Source organism: Ursus americanus, chromosome 25 (assembly GCF_024610735.1).
Source record: "Ursus americanus isolate L20-20 chromosome 25, mUrsAme1.1.p, whole genome shotgun sequence".
Lineage (NCBI taxonomy): Eukaryota > Metazoa > Chordata > Mammalia > Carnivora > Ursidae > Ursus > Ursus americanus.
The window spans coordinates 11,954,605-11,975,779 of NC_142151.1; the positions used below are offsets into that span (position 1 = coordinate 11,954,605).

At 37.8% G+C, this 21,175-nt stretch overlaps 1 protein-coding gene across 6 annotated transcripts; it reads right to left on the reverse strand.

The window, feature by feature from the left end:
- Positions 1 to 38: 38 nt before the first annotated feature.
- On the reverse strand, positions 39 to 19,344 carry LOC123781616 (killer cell lectin-like receptor 2). Of its 6 annotated transcripts, XR_015721601.1 has the most exons (9): positions 19,244 to 19,344; positions 17,770 to 17,940; positions 16,056 to 16,145; positions 14,967 to 15,152; positions 13,133 to 13,275; positions 11,338 to 11,444; positions 8,232 to 8,390; positions 1,872 to 1,984; positions 39 to 137 (listed from the first exon to the last, which is right to left on the reverse strand). XR_015721601.1 is itself a non-coding variant. In XM_087855624.1 (8 exons), exons 2-8 carry the CDS (start codon positions 17,882 to 17,884, stop codon positions 1,939 to 1,941), a joined length of 846 nt encoding a protein of 281 aa, XP_087711750.1. In that variant the 5' UTR covers positions 17,885 to 17,940; positions 19,244 to 19,344; the 3' UTR covers positions 145 to 1,938. The 6 variants fall into 6 exon arrangements, 5 of the variants coding, with proteins under 5 accessions (XP_087711750.1, XP_087711748.1, XP_087711749.1 ...); XM_087855624.1 differs by lacking the exon at positions 39 to 137 and having other exon boundaries at positions 145 to 1,984; XM_087855622.1 differs by lacking the exon at positions 39 to 137 and having other exon boundaries at positions 145 to 6,228.
- Between the last annotated feature and the right edge of the window lie 1,831 nt (positions 19,345 to 21,175).

Consider the following 21,175-nt stretch of genomic DNA (forward strand, 5'->3'; position numbering starts at 1 on the left):
ATAAAAAATGCTAACCATCATGTGAGCTTCCAGTGAGTCACCATCTTTTTGCTGGTGGGGAGTCTCCATGTTGATGGCTGCTGACTGACCAGGATGCTGGTTGTTGACTGCTGGGGTGGCCACGGCAATTTCTTAAACTAAGACAACAATGAACTTTGCTGTATCAAGTGACATTTCCTTTCGCTTGAACACAATTCCTGACATTAGTGTTTATCTCCCAAAATGACAAAAAAACTCTTAAATAGCAAACACACACTGACTCTACCTCAAATAAAACAGGATTATCTTTCCTGTATTTTCTGTATTCTGATGAATTCTCAGACCCAGAAAGAGATGATGACCTATTCTCTGAGATATTAGAGTCAGCCTCAGCAGCCATGAGGCATGTTAAAAGTATTATTTCATCTTCACCATCAAAATGCTCAGGAGTGCAAGCTGGTGCAGCCCCTCTGGAAAACCGTATGGAAGTTCCTCAAGACGTTCAGAATAGAGCTACCCTATGACCCAGCAATTGTACTACTAGGCATTTATCCCAAAGATACAGATGTAGTGAAAAGGAGGAGCACCTGCACCCCAATGTTCATAGAAGCAATGTCCACAATAGCCAAACCGTGGAAGGAGCCGAGATATCCTTCAACAGATGAGTGGATAAAGAAGATGTGGTTCAAGTATACAATGAAATATTCCTCAGCCATCAGAAAGGATGAATACCCACCATTTGCATCGACATGGATGAAATTGGAGGGGATTATGCTAAGTGAAATAAATCAAGCAGAGAAAGACAATTATCGTATGGTTTCACTCATATGTGGAATATAAGGAATAGCAAGGAAGACCACAGGGCAAGGGAGGGAAAACTGAATGGGAAGAAATCAGAGAGGGAGACAAACCATGACAGACTCTGAAATCCAGGAACCAAAGGGCAAGTTACAGAAAGGAGGGGGTGGAGGGGTGATGGGTATTAAGGAGAGCAGGTGTGGTTAGGAACACTGGTGCTCTCTCCTTCTCTTTACATCATGAGTAGGGAACTGCCCAAGGAACTTAGTATCAGGTTCAATTGTTGGTTTTGTTTTCTCATGTTTTGTTTTGTTTTCTATTATCAGATTCAATTTATATCTACACCTGGTCTTACTGCTCCTCTAAGAGACTGAAAGGTCTATTGGAAATAATTAGCCTGAGAATTTGCATGGAACCATTGCACCTATCATTTTTAAATGCCTACGAGACCATATACATCTGCCTTGGTACCCAGGAACATATTCACGATTATCACTAATTATTATTATCAAGCATTTTTCCTCACCTATTAAGACAATGCAAAGGAATCCGAGCTAAAGCTAATCATCAGAGCTACACCATTGTCACAGGGGAGGCAAGCAGCCAGGGCACAAACCCCAACACCAACAATTAATTAATTGACTGATCTTACTGAGCTTCAGTTTCATTATCCATAGAACAAGGATGATGTATTATCTCATGGGATTGTTAAAGTGGTAAAGAAGATACATGCATATCAGTAAGTGTCCACAGGGGGGAGAAATGCCTCTGAGTATTTAAAACAAAGGGTATTTAATTTAGGGAATTAAGAAGGTGACAGATATGCTCAGAAACCACCCAGGATAAGGACACTCAGAGTTTAACAACACAGGGAAGCCTCTACTATGCCCCATTCTAGGATCAAAAGAAGGAGATGGTTTCCCAGAGCCAGGATCACTGGCAGAAGAGACATCCAATAAGAGGCAGGAACATAGAAGTAAAGTAGTTGTTGCTGGAGATGCAACCTCAAGTCCAGAGGTTTTAAAACAACCCTGCCTTCTCTCTCTTTCCCATCCTCCAACTTCCCGTCACCCTCTCCTATGGACAAAACCCACCTTAAATCCTGGAACTTGGTTTTGCAAAACACATGTTATGCACCTTCTCAGAATCTCAACCTCAGCTTCACACATCTCTCGGGGCCTTAACCCCTGGTCTTGCACCGTTGCCCCTGCAATGATCACCCACAGGTAAGGCTTCGTGTTTCCACTGTGTGAAGTCAATCACTGGACTGTCGAGCTCTAAATACCATCTCCAGACTCAGAGAAGCACCACAACACAATATATGAGATGGGGATTCACTAGCAGCTGTACACACTACAAGGGCAGGTTACTTGTTTACTCTAGGCATGAACTATAACTAATGACAGACAAGAAATGGAAAGGAATTGGCACATGGATTATCTGTCCACTCCTCCCTTCCGTGGACTGCTTACACCTAGGATGTTTCTGTGCAGCCACATTCCCCGTGGTCGAGTGACAGCCTTGTTGCTTCATGGAGCTGTGGCCACCTCAGTTATGTGTCACCTTGTACTTGCTTCCCATCCTCTCTAGCTCCACTTCTCTTTTCCCTTATTTCCACTGCCCTGGAAAGCATTGATAGCACTGAAGGTTTGCCCTCAGGCTTTGTTTTAGGACACAGGCAAATGCAACCTGGAAGAGTTAGCTGCCCTGCCATGCAAAGTTGAGAAGACTAAGAGCAAAGAATACATCTGAGCACAAAGAGGCCCAGAAGGCATTGCCATCCTTATATTCTTATGTCAATCTTATTTAACAGTTTCAAGCTTCAACCCAGTATGAGGCCACTTCTGCTATACCAAGAAAGAGGCTCTCACCCTCTTCCCAATAAAAGAGACACAGAGCCCCATTAGGCATTGCATCTACCTCAAACATGGGCCCTCCAAATGGTATGGAATCTTCCCCACCAGCTCCACATGTGGCCCCTCATAATCTGGAAATATGCACACCATTGATAAATTCTATTAACACTTCCTATACAAAATGGCAATGGAAAAGGAAGAAGAAAAAATATACAATCCCTTATCACATAGACATAACGAAAACAGCTACTAATATCCTCATTCCAGTGAAGGTCATGAAGCTGTACTTGATTTTATCACTTTCTCCTCCCACTACTCATTCATTAGCTCTAATTACTCAACAAGTTGGGATTCTTTATCTAGTGGAATGACCCCTCCTACCTGTTCCTCTCCTACTTTACTTTACATACAAGTTTTATTTAATTGGACATCTCCATTATGTCCTCCTTTACCTTGGAGCCTCCGGACTATTGTACTAATAAAACCACCTGATAACTAATCCTGCAATACAGTAGCTGTCCAGGCAGATGTGTGATGATCTCTCATTGTGATTTTGATTTGCATTTCCCTGGTGATTAGTTGTCTTCAACATCTATCTTTTCACATATCATTGGGCCATTTGCATATCTTCTTGGGAGAAGTGTCTGTTCAGGTCTTTTGCCTATTATTAATTGGACTATTATTATTATAATTGAGTTGTAGAAGTCACTTGTGTATTTTGGGATATTAACCCTTTATAGGAAACTTAGGTTATGAATAGTCTCTCCCATTCTGTCAGTCGCCTTTTAACTCTGCTGTTTCCTTTCATGTATAGAATCTTTTATTTTGATGTAGGATCCCTTTTCTAATTTTTGTTGATTATCCTGTGCTTTTGGTAATACGTATAAATGCCATTGCTATGACCAATGTCATAAAGCTTTACCCCATCTTTTCTTCTAGAATATACACAGTGTCAGTTTTTATGTTTAAGTCTTTGATCCATTTTGAATTGATTTTTGAGTATGATGTAGGATAAGCGTCCAGTTTCATTGTTTTGCGTGTGGATGTCTAGTTTTCCTGACATCATTTGTTGAGGACTGTCCTTCCTCCATTGTGTATTCTTGGCATCCTTGTCAAGGATCATTTGACTGTATATGCAAGTGTTTATTTGGGAGCTCTGTTGTATTCTATGGGTCTATGTGTCTGTGTTTGTGATAACACCATGCTGTTTTGATTACTGTAGTTCTGTACTGTATCTTGAAATGAGGATATAGTGTGCCTCCAGCTTATTCTTTTTTCTCAGGATTGTTTGACCTGTCTGGGGTCCGTTGTGACAGCATATGAAATTATGGGATTGTTTTTCTCTATTCTGCAAAAAGTCTATTGTGAATTTGATGGGAATTTCATTGAAATTGTGGAGAGCTCTGCGTAGTGTGGACATTTAACAATACTGAGTCTTTCAACCAATGAATAAACAAAAACTTTTTTTCAATTGGGTTTTTTACATTTCTTTCATTGCTGTATTGAGGTTTCCATTGTACTTGTGTTTCACCCCATGGTTAAATTTATTCCTAAACATTGTATTCTTTCTGATGCTATTGTAAATGGGATTGTCTCTTAATTTCCACTGTTAGTATATATAAACACAACTGAGTTTTATGTTTATTTTATATCCTTTAGCCTTATAGAACCTATTTATGATTTCTAATAAAGAAAGAAAAGGCATCCAAATAAGAAAAGAAGAAACTAACCCTGCCATATCAGGCACACTAGGGAGTTAGCACACAGCTGCACTGAGGGACATCCCCATTAAAGATGTCCCATCTCCGTACAACTTTCTGCGTCTGCTTCATATGCCCTCTGCACTAGGTAAAGTTTAAGAGGTCATTGTGAGACTTAGGCCCTTAGCTTCAGACAATGATCAATGACTAAGCGTCTTGACTTGGCCTTGCCTTTACCTCTTCGGGACATCCAATATCTACTCACAGCACAGAAGATCTGCTTCCTGTGCTCATCGGATGGTTACAGATTACTAGCATTTCTGCATTCTACAGAGTTTTCGTAAAGTAATGCCATGAGGGAACGGCCACCAGGAAAAGCCAGGAAGAAGCAGAGAAAGAGTTCACCAAAGTCTCAGGAGAAGCGTAGTGACACCTGGATTTTGGACCCGTCTCCCGGAACAGTGAGAAAATAAATTGTGATGGTTTTAAGCTGTTGAATTCCTGGTACTTTGTTACAGCAGCCCTAAGAAATTAATACAACTGTGAAAAACACTAAAACTATTCATCTGACGATTTAGACAAAATCAACAAATTCCTCAAAAGATAAAGATTATCAAAATTGACAAGAAACAGAATAACTAAAGAGCCTCTATTTAAAAAATGGTATTCCTAATGAAATACAATCTCCCAAAGAAAACTTCAGACACAGATTATTTCTCTAGTACATTTGAGCAAACACTTAAGGAATGAAAATTCAAATGTTACCCCACAAAATGGATGGCTATTCAGAAACATCCCAAATGAATACATAAGGCCAGTATTTCTCCAATACCATAAACAGAAAAAGACATTTAAACAAATTAGGGGCACCTGGGTGGCTCAGCTGGTTAAGTGTCCAATCATGATTTCAGCTCAAGAACATAATCTCAGGGTCATGATATGGAGCCCTGCCTTGGGTTGCTGGCTCAGCAGGGGCTCTGCTTCTGTCCATTATCCTTTCTCTCTGCCCTTCCCTTGGCTCACATGTGCTCTCTCTCTTACATAAAGATATCTTTTTCTAAAATAAATAAATAAATAAAAATAAATAATAAATAAAATGACAGACCAACATCCATCATGAATACTGGTACACAATTTTTAACAAAATATTACCCAAGCAAATCTACCAATACATAAAAAATGGTAATAAAAACAACATGACCACATGGGAATTACCCAAGAAGTACAAGTTTTCTTTAACATTGAAAACCATAATGCCATCTATCATATTACAAATATAAGAGAATATCTACATAAAAGTCTCAAAAGATACAGAAAATTCATATAACAAAATTCAATTTCCATCCATGGTAAAAGTTTCAATCAACAGGAAGAGAAGGGAACTTCCTAAACATGATAAAGAGGATCTCCTAAAACCTGCAGCACACCTCACATATAAGTGGGAAACTAAATACCTTTTTTTTTTTAAAACATGGGAAACAGGACAAGCATGACTCCTATCACCATTGTCTTCAACATTGTACCAGGTGTCCTAAGCAGTAGAATAAAGCAAGAAGAAAAAAGGAAGGGAAGGAAGAAGTAAACTTTTCTATATTCCTTTTTTTAAAAGATTTTATTTATTTATTTATTTATTTATTTATTTATTTATTTGAGAACACTTACAATTCCATAAGAAAACAGACAAACCCAGTTAAAAAAAAAAAATTGAGCAGGGGTGCCTGGGTGGCTCAGTTGGTTAAGCATCTGCCCTCAGCTCAGGTCAGGATCCCGGGGTCCTGGGATCCTGGGTTCCTGGGGTTCTGGGATCAAGCCCTGTGTTGGACTCTCTGCTCACTGCAGAGCCTGCTTCTGCCACTCCCCCTGCTTGTGCTTTCTTGCTCTTTCTCTCTCTCTCTCTGTCAAATAAATAAAATGTTTTTTAAAAATTATATAAAATAGAAATTTAAAAAGACTGAATGGATATTTCAATGGGCAAAAAACGGAACAGACACTTCTCAAAAGAAGATAAACAAATGACCAATAAACACATGAGAAGATGCTGAACATTAGTACTTTTCAGGAAAATGCAAACCAAAAAAACAATGAGATACCATTACACACATACCATAATGGCTAAGTTTTAAGCCATGGACAATATCAAGTACTGGCAATGATATGGAGCAACTGAAACTCCCATCTGTTGCTACCAGGAATGCAAAATGTTGCAACCACACTGGAAAATAAACTAGAAGCTTCTTATCAAATTAAACATGCTCTTACCTTAGGACGCAATGATCAAATTCTTAGGTATTTAATAAACAGAAAGAAATGAAAACACCTGTCCACACAGAAACTTGCACAGAAGTATTCATGACAGGTTTTTTCATAATAGCCAAAAAGAGGAAAGACACCAAATGTCCACAGGTGAATGAACCAATTGTGGTATATCAGTGCAATGGGACACCACCAGCAACAAAGGAATGAACTACTGATACACGAAAGAACACGGATTAACATCAAAAACATGCTGAGTGAAAGAAGTCAGATACAAAAGAGTACATGATTATGAAATTCTAGAAGAGGCAAAACTAATTCATAGTGACGGAAAGTGTACCACTGGTTGTCTGAGACCAGGTGGGTAGTGAGGGGGAAGAAAGGAGCTTTTGCAGGCAATAGAAATGTTCTGTATCTTGACCTGATGGGGTTTAAGAAATGTACACATTTGCTAAAAACCCATTGACATCAAATTAAAATGGGTGCATTTTATTGCATGAATGAATAACTAAATAGAGTTGATTTTTAAAATGTCAACGTCAAGGGGTGCCTCGATGGCTCGGTCCATTAAATGACCAACTCTTCATTTCACCTCAGAGTCCTGAGATGGACCCCGGGTAGGGTTCCACACTCAGCATGGAGTCTGCTTGAGATTCCCTCCCTCTGCCCTTCCCACCGCTCACACTTTTTCTCTCTAAATAAATAAGTAACATCTTATAAAGTAAAATAAAACAAAAAGTCAAGGTCAAAAAGACAAAGAAACCTGAGGATTTCTCCGAGATTAAAGGAGACTAAAGAGACTTCACAACTAAATGGATCACATGATCCTGCACTTGCAGGAAAAATACCTATAATGACATTATCAGGACAGTTGACAAAATTTGAACATGGGTTATAGATGAAATCACAGTACTCTTATCAATGCTAAATTTCCTGATTTTGATAATATTACTAAGGTTATACAAGACAAAATACTTGTTCTTATAAAATATTTAGATAAAGGGACCTAAGGTCCCTAATTTATTATCAAATGGAACAGCAAGGGAGTAGGGAAGAGAGAGAGAGAACTGTAAAGCACAGAAGGAACAAAATATTAACACATGGTAATGATGTACAAAGGTTATATGAGAGTTATATGAAACTATTGTTTCAACTATTGAGGAACTATGAAGTTATAGTAAAGTAAAACCATTTTAATGAGAGGTGATTATCTAGATGGGGGAGGGGAGGAAAAATAACTATTTTTTAGTTCTTAATTGTGCCATCTCTAAAACCTGGAGGCTATTGAAATGGTTTATCCAATTTATCCTATTAATAAGGAAAAGACCCAGGCTATTAATAAGGAAAAGACCAGGCTATCAGAGCTATCTAATTGGTTGTATGGGTGGTTCAGGGAAAGACAAAGGGAATTTCTCAGGGCCATTAAAGAGAGGGGAAACTGCTCTCCAAAACAAAGGGAGGCACTCTTCCTCAAGAAGACAGATGACATCTGATCTCTTAAATCATAGTCCAAAAGAACATTTCCTTCCTTTTCCCACTTATGTCTGTTTCCGCAGGAAACTAAGTCCTACTAGCAAAAACATTAGTTTGTAAGTATTCACAAATTATCACAGGAACAAACAAACAGTGACAGGATCCATTTCACCTTTTTTTCTTGTATCTATCAAAGTGGGCAGAGAAAACATCATCAATTCTCCCCTCACAGATACAATGGTAGGTCTTAGAGCACTCGATAGGTGTTGTTCTTGTTGAGGTTAAAAATGCACATTGTCCTCTTCCAGAAGAAATCATGAATGTATAGTTACTGTAGAATAGAAAATACACATGGTCAACTGTTTAGGGATGTCAGCGTGACTCAGTCAGTTAAGCATCGGCCTTTGGCTCAGGTCATGATCCCAGGGTCCCGGGATCGAGCACCAAGTCGGGTTCCCTGCTCAGTGGAGAGCCTGCTTCTCCCCCTCTCTCTCTCTCTCACTCTCGCTCTCACTCTTGCTCTATCTCATAAATAAAATCTTTAAAAAAATTAAAACCTTCTTGAATAAATTTATAACCTGGCAAGAAGCAAATTCATCCTCAGGCTGAGGTTAAGAAAAGGTGGGTACCCAAGAGGGTAAGTGAAAGACTGAAGTCTTTTTCTCCCTTAATTGACACAGTAAATTAAATATGAATTCCACTGAAGTTTCTATATGGAAGACAGCCTACAAAGAGTTGAGGCCCTTAAGACATCTTCAATGAAAATGACCCTTGAGGAGTCTTGAACCTTGAACTTAAAGCAGAAGAAAAAATGAATAATCCCACCTAAGAATCCAAAATTACCAACTATCCCTCATGCAATCTATATTTGCTACATTATTTAAATATCCAAATCTCCTACAGAAAATAAATAAATAAATAGGAAAATAAATGAAACTAAGTAGTTTGGGAGGCATGAGCAGAGAGCATGAGATGTGTTCAATATGTACAGATGAGGAAGTCAGTAGCCTTGGAGACGTGTCAGGTATAGATACTGTAAGTACAGCATGCCCAACATAGGAAAGGAAGAAAGAACCAAGTAGCACTACATGTCTCACTCAAAATATACATTATGCACATAGACACTTACATCCATGAGGTCTTAAATTCACCTCCTACTGGCTGACACTCATACTGACCCTCTAACAAACACAAATAAAATCCATAGCTGCTCCTCAGGTTCACTGAAAAGCTGCAGCTGTCCCCGGGCTTACACGCTCCCGCATCTCCCCACTAGAGAAACTGTGTATGCTGGCCATAGAGCCTTCTGTTTGTTGGGCCCCCTTACTCAAAACTCAACTGATGCCCGAGAAACCACACCACTATCAGGAAAGGGGATGCAGAAGAGTCAGGCCATCTGAAGACTATGTAACCCAGGATTCCGGTGATCCTTTCACCCACCTGCACCTTATCCTGAGTGTGATAACTGATCCTATCCCATCCCAAGGTAACAAGCTATCCCATTTCTTTCCCCTTGCATTGGGCTACTTGGTCCAAGTTGCTTTAATTTGGCACGTGAGCATTTCTGTTCTGTGCCTCTGAGGCGTTTGCCTGGATGTGTACTCACAGGCTATGACTGCATCAAGGTAATTTCCTGCATGACATCTCTTGTAAGTTTGCAGCCACCTTCATCTCAGTCCTCAACTAATCTCCACAGCAGCTCAAAAAGAAAAAAAAATCACTATACACTACAAAGAAAATGAAACCATGAACAAAAGCCAGCAGAAACTACACAGCACACCCACAAAACTTCAAATATTAGAATTATCAGATGCCGAATATACAATAAGCATGTTTGATGTCTTTGGAGAAATAAAAGACAGCTTGAAATTGTGAGTAACTAGGAAGATTTTAAAAGTTAAACCAGAATACCTAGAAAAAAAAAGGATAAAAGTTAACATTTTTAAAAAACCATTGAACACTTTAACGGAAGTGCAAACCCAAGAGTTCACAAAATACTGCACTTCAAAATAAAACTATGGGGATGCCTGGATGGCTCAGTTGGAAGAGCATGTGATTCTTGATCTCAGGTCATGAGTTTGAGCCCCACATTGGGTGTAGAGATTTAGTTAAACAAAGAAACAAACAACAAACCCAAAAAAGCCTACAGTGAAGGCATATGTATGTATGCCTGTGTGTGTATACTCACTTATATTTGTACTTCTAAATAACATAAACTAATAATATACAGATTGTTTGATGGTGTTATGTCCTGATAAACCCAACACAAATTGAAAATACCATAAGTCAACAATGCATGAAATACGCCCACCCTACTAGTTTAGCCTAGTGGACCTTAAATAGGATCAGCACACTTAGACAAAATCATCTAACACAAAGCCCATCTTATAACAACGTGTTGAGCATCTCATGGTATTTACTGAATACTACACCGAAAGTGAAAACCAGAATGGTCATATGGGTAGAGGATGGTTGCAAGTGTACTGGGTTGTTGACGCTTGGGACCACATGTCTCACTGGGAGCTCCAGCTGCCACCACCCAGCGTCACAGCAGAAGATCATACTGCACAACACCAGCCCAGGGAAAGATCAAATTAAAAATCCAAAGTACAGGGGCGCCTGGGTGGCACAGCGGTTGGGCGTCTGCCTTTGGCTCAGGGCGTGATCCCGGAGTTATGGGATCGAGCCCCACATCAGGCTCTTCTGCTGTGAGCCTGCTTCTTCCTCTCCCACTCCCCCTGCTTGTGTTCCCTCTCTCGCTGGCTGTCTCTATCTCTGTTGAATAAATAAATAAAATCTTTAAAAAAAAAAAAAAATCCAAAGTACAGTTTCTACTGAATGGATGTTGATTTCACACCAATGCGGAGTAGAGAAATTGTAACTCAAACCGTTGTCAGTCAGGGACCACCTATAAAGAAGTTTCAAATGAACTTGGGGATCCTCCAAATATTTAACTTGTGATTGTGGGAGGGATACCATAGCTCAGTCAGGATGGTCCAATCCCTTCATATCACTTTATGATTTGGGTTTATTTGGTGTGCCTCATAATGCATACTTACGGGCATGTGCTTCGCATCAACTTTTGTTCATAATCTGTATGACATTTCTCTTCCTTTTTAATTATACTCCCTAAAATATATTCTTCATCATTCTACTTATTCTTACCAATGACGTCTGTGTGAAAACCATATGACATAAGAGAAGATTCTTATTAGATACAATCCTCCCAACCCCAACACTAATCAATGTTGGAGCTTGACTGCATTCCAGAGACTTACATCCCAAAAGGTGGGCCAGTGTCAATCCATTTCCATTTTTGTTCTCTATCATCATACGATAACCCAATCCAGTAGTTATTGCTATAAGTTCGGGATTGAATAAAGGCCTGTAAGGAAACAAAAGATATGTGACTAGCCCCATCTGTTAGATGCATGAACAGGAGGAAGGTGAAGGTCCCAGCTATTTCTATGGACACCACTCAGCTACGCATCACACCATCCTTCATTTCTACTTCCTATAAAACCCTCCCTCCCCTCCATCCTCATGCTTTTATTGTCCAAAGTAAGTTTTTCCTCAAAGATTACGTACTAATCTGTATGGTGACTAACACAATACTATAAAAAATCATTTAAAAATAAATAAATAAATAAATAAATAAATAAATAAATAAATAAATAAATAAATAAAAAAGATTATGTACTATTGTTAAAAATGCCTCCCACTCTCATGGATTATTTAAAACATGAAAACACTTTAAATCTAAATATCTAACATTAGACTTGTTAAGTAATGTCTATCACCATGAAACTACTCAAAATTATGCCCAGAAAAATATTTAATGGTGTGGAAGGGGATCATTACTTATTATTAAATGAAAAAAGAAATCTTCACAAAAAAATTATTACACTAACAACTACATGTGGGAAGTTGTGCCTCATTAGAGAAAGGCTTGCAGACGTTTAGTAGTTGGAAGGGGTGAAGGGTAAAAAGGCAGTATTTGGAAATATTTACTAGGTCAAAAAATGAAATACACCAAAGAGACATTTTATATATTGTGTGATTAAATGGCTGAATATATTTTAAAATATAGGTTTAAATTAAGTGAGTTTTACTGCAACAAACAAACATTACTTCATGACTTGATATCATAAATTCTTTTATGTTGTGACTTGACACATCTATTAGATTTGCATATAAATGTATTGCTTTCCTAAGGGCTACAGAGAGGTTTTAGGCTGATCTTTCAAAATATTTCCCTGTCAAAAACATTTTGTGCATGGATAGTTTTTCCTAGTAATAAACTTGAAAGATAATTTTGAAATTGCTGTCACTTCATTCTCCCTTTTCACAATTCCTTCTGAAAGATAGACATCACTATACAATATATGAGAATATTGATCAAGAAAAGTTACCCGTGGCTGCCATGAAAATCACCATGAGGCTAATTTGTAAAACTGTTATCACTTTTATATTCCTCATTATTATCTCCTTTCTGCAGATGGAAAAACTGAGATCCAGAAGGCAAGTATTCACCCGAGGTCACCCAGGTAACAGGTGGCAGAACTGGGTTTGCCTGATCGCAGGCAATCTGGATCCTGGATTCCTAATAGCACCCACTGCATTAGGTTCCTCCAGGTTCTTAGGTGCCACCTTGCAAGGATAAATAGCCACTGCTTCCAGGCTGCAAATACCAAAGGGTTAAGGGCTCCATCGAAGGAGAGGCATGCTGCTCAGTGAGCTGTTCTCCTGCACACACCTTACAAAAGGAAATGAATGCAAAGACCCAAACTGAATCTTCAAGGGGGTTTCCATCTTGGAAATAATAATGGTCATCATGATAAATAATACATAGTGAATGCTTAGAAAGTAGCAAGATCATATATGCCTATTAGTAGGCAGGGTTTTCCAGAACCCTTACCTTTCTTACCTACACAATTTTTGCTCACATGACAGACACAACACAGAGAATAACTGAAGGTCCCTCTTTCTGGCCTCCCCCTTCCTCAATGTCTTGGGTCCAAGCATGAAAGACATAGTTAGGAAAATAAAAGTGAATGAAACAGTCCACGATACCAGTTCATCTTCATCATTTATCTTCAAAAGAGATGAATTATAACTTTGGCAAGTCTGTTTACATCCCTTCCAGTTTTGACTTTCAGGAATAAAATAATAATACTTTATTCCACGATAGGACAGGCGATTTTCACAGAGTTTGCCTACAACGTATAAAGTGAAACATTATCTGGTATTCTGTTAAACAGAGCAATATACTTATCAGCCCCCCAAAATTAAATAAAATCTTAATGGCTATCAATAATGACAATATTAGGTTCATCAAGATTCTGGAATGCCAAGAGATATATTTCTTATGCTCATTGCAGCATTATTCACAACAGCCAGGATATGGAAACAACCCAAGTGTCCATCGATGGATGAATGGATCAAGACAATGTGGTATATACCTACAATAGAATACTATTCCTCCTTAAAAAGAAGGAAATCCTGTCATATGTACCAGCATGGATTAACCTTGGGGGTATTATACTAAGTGAAATAAGCCAATCACAAGAGGACAAATACTGGGAGATTCCACTTATATGAGACATAAAAAATAGTCAAACTCAGGGAAACATAAAGTGGAAGGTAGTTGCCAGTGACTGGGGGAGGGGGAAATGAGGAGATTTTGTTCACTGGGGATGTAGCTTCAGGTATGCAAGATGACTAACTTCTACAGATCTGCTGTACAACATACTGCCTGTGGTTAACAATACTGAATTGTGCGCTTAAAAACTTGTTAAAAGGGTAGATTTCATGTTAAGTGTTCTTCACATCCCCTCCCCTAAAACAAAAGACATGGGAAAACTTTGGGAGGTAATGGATATGTCTATTATTCTAATTGGGGATGATTTTACAGATTATTTGCTTATGTCCAAACTTGTCAAAAATATACATTAAATATGTCCAATATTTCACATATTCATAATACCTAAATAAAGCTGTTTTTTAAATAATAAAGTAAATTTTTAAAAAGATTCTGGAATGCCTTTTAAATAAAAGAAACATGATTCTTTGGAAATTTTCTTTTCCTCATATATTTCATAATGCACCAATTTTTTAAAATACTATTGATTCTTTAATAACACAGAAGATAAATTCCTGCTACCATATCTAAATGATATTAAGTATGAAAATCTTTTTGCAAACCCCAAATCCTAAACAAATATTTAATACTAATGGATTAACCAGGTCAATTTGTTCCATCATTTGCATAACAGATTTTATTGTATGAGATTTAATATTCTTATCTCTTGGATGTTTTTAAGGGTATTACCACACAGAGTCATACAAACATCAACACCTCAGCAAACCTGGCAGAACTACTACAGAGAGTGTATAGACCAAACACCTGAGGTCAAGGCAGAATGGAAACATACACACAATTACCTTTACGAGAGCATCCAAATAAAAGGCCTTGGGTCCATTTAGCCTAAGTATAGTTTTACTAATAGCCTCCATTTTTTTATGTCAGCCACAAAGTGGAGTGTCTAATTTACCCCCGGGTCCAAAATGATCCACATTTTCAGGGAAGCCAACATACTATTTCACCTTCTAGGAGCAGTACCAATGCAGGAACTGCCACTGAGTTTGGGGAGATAGAGAACTCTATTGATCCCAACACGACTTACGGGGTCTCAGTCTCACATTTGACTCAGGCAAACCCAAACACTCATGTTACATCTCAGAGGTACAAATGGAAAGTTGTGTAGTAACCTAGACCACTAGCACACGTCATAAGCCTGCCTATTCGGCCTCAAGGCTTCTGGAAGGGGAAGAAATAACAGCAAATCATGCAATCATTCATGCAAGATGCCCTTCATACCTTCATTTTCTCTCTGATATGTCCTACCTGAAAACAGTAAATCCTGTTCCTTTTTCTGCTGAAGTGATTCATTTTTCAGGATGTTATATTCTAAAGTCTTATTTATCAAAAGTCGCTCCTTTAAGTAGCTGTCATTTTGCAAAATGTGGTGCTCTCGAGTCAGGTTTCCTATCTCTTCCCTCTGCTGATGGTTTTCTTGAATATACTGAGAAACTAAAATTAACAGCTTAGATATAATACAAAAGTACTCACAATGCCTGAATGTTAAAATTTAAGACAAAAGTCTCACTTTGACAACCAACCATTTCATTACTTTAAATGGCTAATGTGACATTTAGAAAGTAACACCTCAATAAACTGACCATACAAATGGAAACATCAGACTTCCTGCTATTAGCAACTTCCACATAGAATAAATACAATCAGATATCTGAATAAAATTATGATGGTAACACCCTACCATTCAGTTCAGTCTTTTTAACAGCACATAATTTTAAATAGGTACTAGAGTAAAAACGAGTCAACACTTAGCAACATATCTTCTGATTATGAAAAGCTGCACTAAGAAACATGAAGTAACAGCATCATTGTTATTGGAGTACCTGGAATACCCACAGGAGAAAAGAGAGGAAGACATAAATATGTACATTTATCTGGGTGCCACAAGGTAGTGATTTTCTCTAAAGATGTCAAGAAATGCAAATAAAAGATAAAAGTTGAAATTGAGATCATCTAATGTTCATGTATAAAATCAATATTTTTACGAAACTGTATTTTCATTACATGCTTGGAAAAAATCAAGAGAAAGTCATAATTTCTTTTGAACAATTGTTTCTCGAAGAATGTGTATCTAAATTCACAATGATTAAACTCAGAAGGCATGATATGACTAGGTCCTGTATCTGAAGGAATGCTACCATGTATTGTACAGAACAGGACAGCTCATTAAACTGCAGAGGCATCGGAATAGGTGAGTAAAATGAAACTGACACTGTGACATGTCTGGGACATTCCCTGACAATGGCCAGGGAACAGTTAATGGAGCGCAGTTAGTATCCCTGCAACTAGCAGTCACTGCTGTTACTCAGACTTGAAGCATGTATTTTAATTACTCACTCTTTGTCCCCAGTAGGGCGACTGTCACCAATAATAGTAAACACAGGATCCCAAGAGTCACTGAAATGAGATGCCAGGGCACTGAAAACCCTTTAAATAGAAAAGAAAGATAATCATCAGGGGCAGAGCCTTGCCCACTACGAACCTTAACCTGGGATACCATTTGAAACAAAGAGACAATCTTCTCTAAAAATTTTAGAGAAATCTATCATACAGATTGATTTATATTTGGAACCTAGTAATTACAGTTTTAAAGTCTCAGATTTCTGATGCCATACACCCATTGTAGAAAACCTACACACGAGAACAGTCCTCCAGGATTTTAAAAGCACTTCCCCTAGAGATGGCACAGGTGGCGTAACGTATAGAGTTGTCCAAGCGCTATGCTCTACACCTGAAACTCACGTACACTGTGTGTCAACTATAAGTCAACGAAAAAATTCAACCAAGTTTAAGAAAAAAGCACTGATGGCAATAGACATAATACACATTTATAAGAACCCACACTGACAGGTATACTCCTTCCTGGGATCTCAACTAACCATGAAGAGGAAGGAAAAAGCAGTCATTATTCTTGAGGAACTGGTAGCCAACAGTGGATATTATGAGGCTGGAAATGTGATTGGGGTCCATCCTTAAAAGAGTCTAGAAATCAACGGTCCTTTCTTTTTCATCAATCCTATTTTTCCCTAGACAATATTACATTTATCTTCCTACTTTTGAGGTCCTGGGTCTGAAAATTTTATCTCTGTCACTAAATTAAGACAGTAAAAGTTATTCTCAATTTAGAGTTTGTGACAATATTTGAAGGTAGAGAGCAGGAACAGAAAAGAGAACAGAAGCGGTGCCTTGGTGGCTCAGTTGGTTAAGCTTCTGCCTTCCACTCAGGTCATGATCTCAGGGTTCTGGAATGGAGCCCCAAGTGGGCTCCCTACTCAGCGGGAAGTCTGCTGCTTCTCCCTCTCTCCTCCTGCCACTCCCCCTGCTTGTGTGCTCTTTCTCTGTTAAATAAAAAAATACTAAAGACAATACCAGTAAGTGAACGCTCCTTTTGAATAAATCCCTGTTTCTTCTTTGCCAATTAAGGATTGGTAATTATTGAGACACCTGAGTGGCTCAGTCAGTTAAGCACCTGCTTTCGCCTCAGGATATGATCCCAGGATCCTGGGATCGAGTTCTGCATCAGGCCCCTTGCTCAATGGGGAGCCTGCTTCTCCCTCTGCCTGCCGCTCACCCTACTTCTCTCTCTCTCTCTTTCTGACAAATAAATAAGTAAAATCTTTAAAAGAAAGCCTTTAAAATAAAAAGGGAAAAAAAGGATTGGTAAATATTTAAGACACCGAAAAAATTTTTTTCTAAACAAAAACATCGTTTCTAACAAATATTTCATTTCTCAAACATTCTATAACACCTTTATTTCTTTGAGAAATGCAATGTTTTCTTGAAACTCTAATCTGTCCTTCACTTTTTAAAGCCCTCACAAATTCCTTTTGACCACTTTGAATAAAAACATTTTATTAGCATTGCAAATTTAAAACAATTCATTAATGTCTCCATTCTCTCAATTTCAAAAAAAAAAAAAAAAAAAAAACTTGTTCTGCTACTCTACACCATTATGGTTTCCTTTACCATTTGAGAACCTGAAGGACAGGCAGGAACCTTTTTTCAAATGTCAAAGTTTGGCAATCCGTAAGAGATGCTTAAGACATATTACCTGTGTCATCAGTTTTCCCAGGCCTTTGAGTCCCACCTGGCCTCAATCTATTTGGTGACTCTGAAGGAGACCGAAGAAATCTCAGGGTGGAATAAATCACTTGCTCATTGCTCATCTCTACAGTAAGAAGGGAACTATGTTTTGCATTAAAACCTCACAACAGGATGATTTCTGTCAAAAGAAACATTAAAATGTCAGGCTGTAGAAACGTACCAGGGACATACCTAGAGGCTTGCGTGTGTATCTGTAAGTGTTAATGTGTGTTTAACTCCTTCAAGCGTGCAAAGCATGTGGACTGAGCCTGATTTATGTAAGAAAGGAAAAACTTTCAATACTTCTGTTAAACTCATTTATACTCCTAGTGATTACTGACACCATTATTACAAAATAAGGAAAGAGTTTTTTTAATCTCCCAATACATTGAATAGGCTGGGTCCTATTCACCCAGCCAGTTTAGCTCAAAATGTTCAACATACATATACAAATGTGGGCAAAATTGGCACAAGTATAAATCACTGAGACACTTTAAAACTATCAATTCAAAAAACGAAATTCTATTTTAGGAATTCTGAAAAAATATAAATATCTTGGTTTATAAAAGGGCCTTAATATACATGTTCAGATCTACATATAAATATGTAAAAGTTCTTGCATTCTTTTCAATTATGACATGACTCCACCAGAGTGTTTCCAAAGAACAATCCATACACCATCTGCAAAGAATTATTAAAGGTTAACATGGCAGATTGGTCAACAATCCAGACTCCAGTGCCCTGTGCAAGATGTGCTGAGTAAAAATCTCTCCGTTGAAGCCCAGTCACCTGTATTTTTAATCCCAAAAGGTTCCATCTGTATTTGAATTTTAGAAATAATTTTCTAGTGTATGTTGCCAGAGAAGCCTCTAGAAAATAAAATTTGTCAACACGCAGTCATTAGTTAATATCCATAAAAGATTCAATGTCTTAATGGATATCAATGTAAAGAGAAATTATTAAATACAAAGCCTTTCAATTTCACCTTGCTTCTTATAGGAGTCATGTGAAAAGAAACAGATAATGTGGAAAACAAATTGCACATGTAACTATATCTCTTTAAATTTTCTATTAATTTACAAAATTTTCTAAACTTAATCACATTTTCCCTAATTTGCTAAGGAAAAGGAGTCTTTTCTATTATACAGCCCTTTAGGGTGGATAATATGTACATCATTCAACACAAAGCAAAAGTCACAGTATAGCGAGAAAAAGAAAACAACTCCATGAATGTTGCACTACAGTTTTCACATCCTTTACAGGATGCAGTTCTAACGTAATCAATAGAAAATGCTTTTCTATCAATCCCATACTCACGCCAAGCCATTTATAATCAAATGCCACCTTCCTAGAATCTTTTTTTCCCAGAATCTCTTCTTTATAAGTGGCACGAGTAGGACGCTCAGATAACAGAGATCTGGGGGAAGAGAAGCAGATGTTACCTGTGTCTATGCCACGAAGGGTGGCAGGTGGAGACAGCTGACCCAGAAAAGAGGAGGAAGAAGCTGGCCTTTCTGATCCTGGTCCCTTGTGCGCATGAGGGCTGTAAGACAGCAGGCAGAAACGATTGTTTCTGAGTGGTACTCCCCTCAGAAATTACTGCCCCTCCTCTTGACCAAAGTGCTGAAAGGAAACTGTATGAAAAGGCTGATGTTGAGGTATATCTTCCTGCATTTCAACTAACCAACCACTCCATACTCCTTGCGAAATAACGTTCAAAATCAGTATTTGAGGACTGAAAATATAAGCAAACACGGCTTTGGAAAAAATAAGAACTAACATCTTAAACAAAAGCTAGTTTAAAATATAAGCAAACACGGCTTTGGAAAAAATAAGAACTAACATCTTAAACAAAAGCTAGTTTAAAAGAAACTACAAGCAAAAACAAATGACTAAAATGTAAGTACTCATACACGTAAGAAATATTAGTACTAAATTCTTTAACTCTTAAATAGCCTGTTAGAAACTTTCTCTTACATGTTGCTATTTGAAAGAAAAAAAAAGATTGTTTTTTCCACTTCTATGTACTACAGATATATATAACTTAGAAATTATTTTAAAACATCCATAATTCCACTATAAAAATTTTGGTGTATATTCTTCCTGTTTTTTAACAACACACTATGATTACTATGAAAGTTGGAATTATTCCATACATATTTTTTTGATTTATTATTTTCTAATAAATGTTTCTTCACTTAAAAAATATTCATCTAAAATGTGGTTCTAAAACCCATATATAGCTATTACCCATATAGATTATGCCACAGTTTATTTAGACAACCCCCTACTGTAAAACATTTGGGTTGTTTTCCAATTTATTGCTAGTATAAAAAATATTTGGCCTTATATTACAAGAATATCACTCACAAATAATGTTGTATAAGGAAAAATGTTTAAATATGAAATTAGGGGCTCAATACATTAAAGAACTTTGATACATATTGCGCAATGCCTACCAGAGAAGCTGCTCCTATGTATACACCACCAGTGGCATGTAAAAAACTCTACTTGAGTTTTGTGCATGAATCTTATTTCATGAAGACCTACAAACTTCCAGCTAAAAGAAATTCATTTCTGTAACTCTGTTTCTATGAGCCAGACCTTACCCAAACCTCACTGAAGTTCATTTTCATTTAATATAGGCCTTGTCCATCTTCTGACCTACAACTCTATGAAACCAACTGAAGTTGCTCTCCAAAGGAGATGATTATGGTTACTATGGAGTGTGGCAGAAGAGGAGAGAGGTAGATGAGAAACAGAAAATTTTCATGCAGGGATAGCTCACCCTTACTTCAGCAGGATCTGACCAAGCTCCTTACTTAGAAACTAATGTTAAGAAGTGAATTGACTTGCCAAAAGACACATTATTGCTAATTCTTGATCATGTTTAAAATCAGGCTCATTAAATATTGAATATTGCTATTTGAGGTCCAAGGTTCAAATCCTCCCTAGGTGTAAAAATCTCAACAAGTCACTCCCAATCTTCAAGACCATTTCCTCATGTGATCCTTAAGAATATCACTCCCTTCATAGGTATGGAAGAATTCAATGAGAGTAGCAGTAGATAGGACTGCTCAGATTTCAAAAACATAAATACTCATTTTTTCCCTCTCTTTCCCAAGGTTCTATAAATAGAGGAAGAGCTAGGACAGCACTGCAGAAATCCTGACAAGCTGCATGGTTTCTCTGTCCTCATGTCAGGTTTGGAGTGCAGATGCTGTGGGGAGGGGCAGGGGGCACATGAATACAATCTAGGAGCTGGAAACATGTGGTAGCATACCGCCTTCTCCATTCTGTGACCTCAGATCCGGTTACTCACATCTTCCTGTGCCATGCAGTTACTAGTAATGCTGAGCGTTATTCGGTTTTGA

What these genes read in the sequence shown, in the direction of transcription:
- LOC123781616 (XM_087855622.1), bottom strand. Translation starts at nt 17,884, where the DNA reads ATGAGCAATGAGCAAGTGATTTATTCCACCCTGAGATTTCTTCGGTCT. An exon ending in TGGGAAAACTGATGACACAG is followed by an intron (nt 16,146 to 17,769) that starts GTAATATGTCTT and finishes TTCTATTTAAAG; the next exon opens with GGTTTTCAGTGCCCTGGCAT. An exon ending in GATAGATACAAGAAAAAAAG is followed by an intron (nt 6,229 to 8,231) that starts GTGAAATGGATC and finishes TTTATTTGACAG; the next exon opens with AGAGAGAGAGAGAAAGAGCA.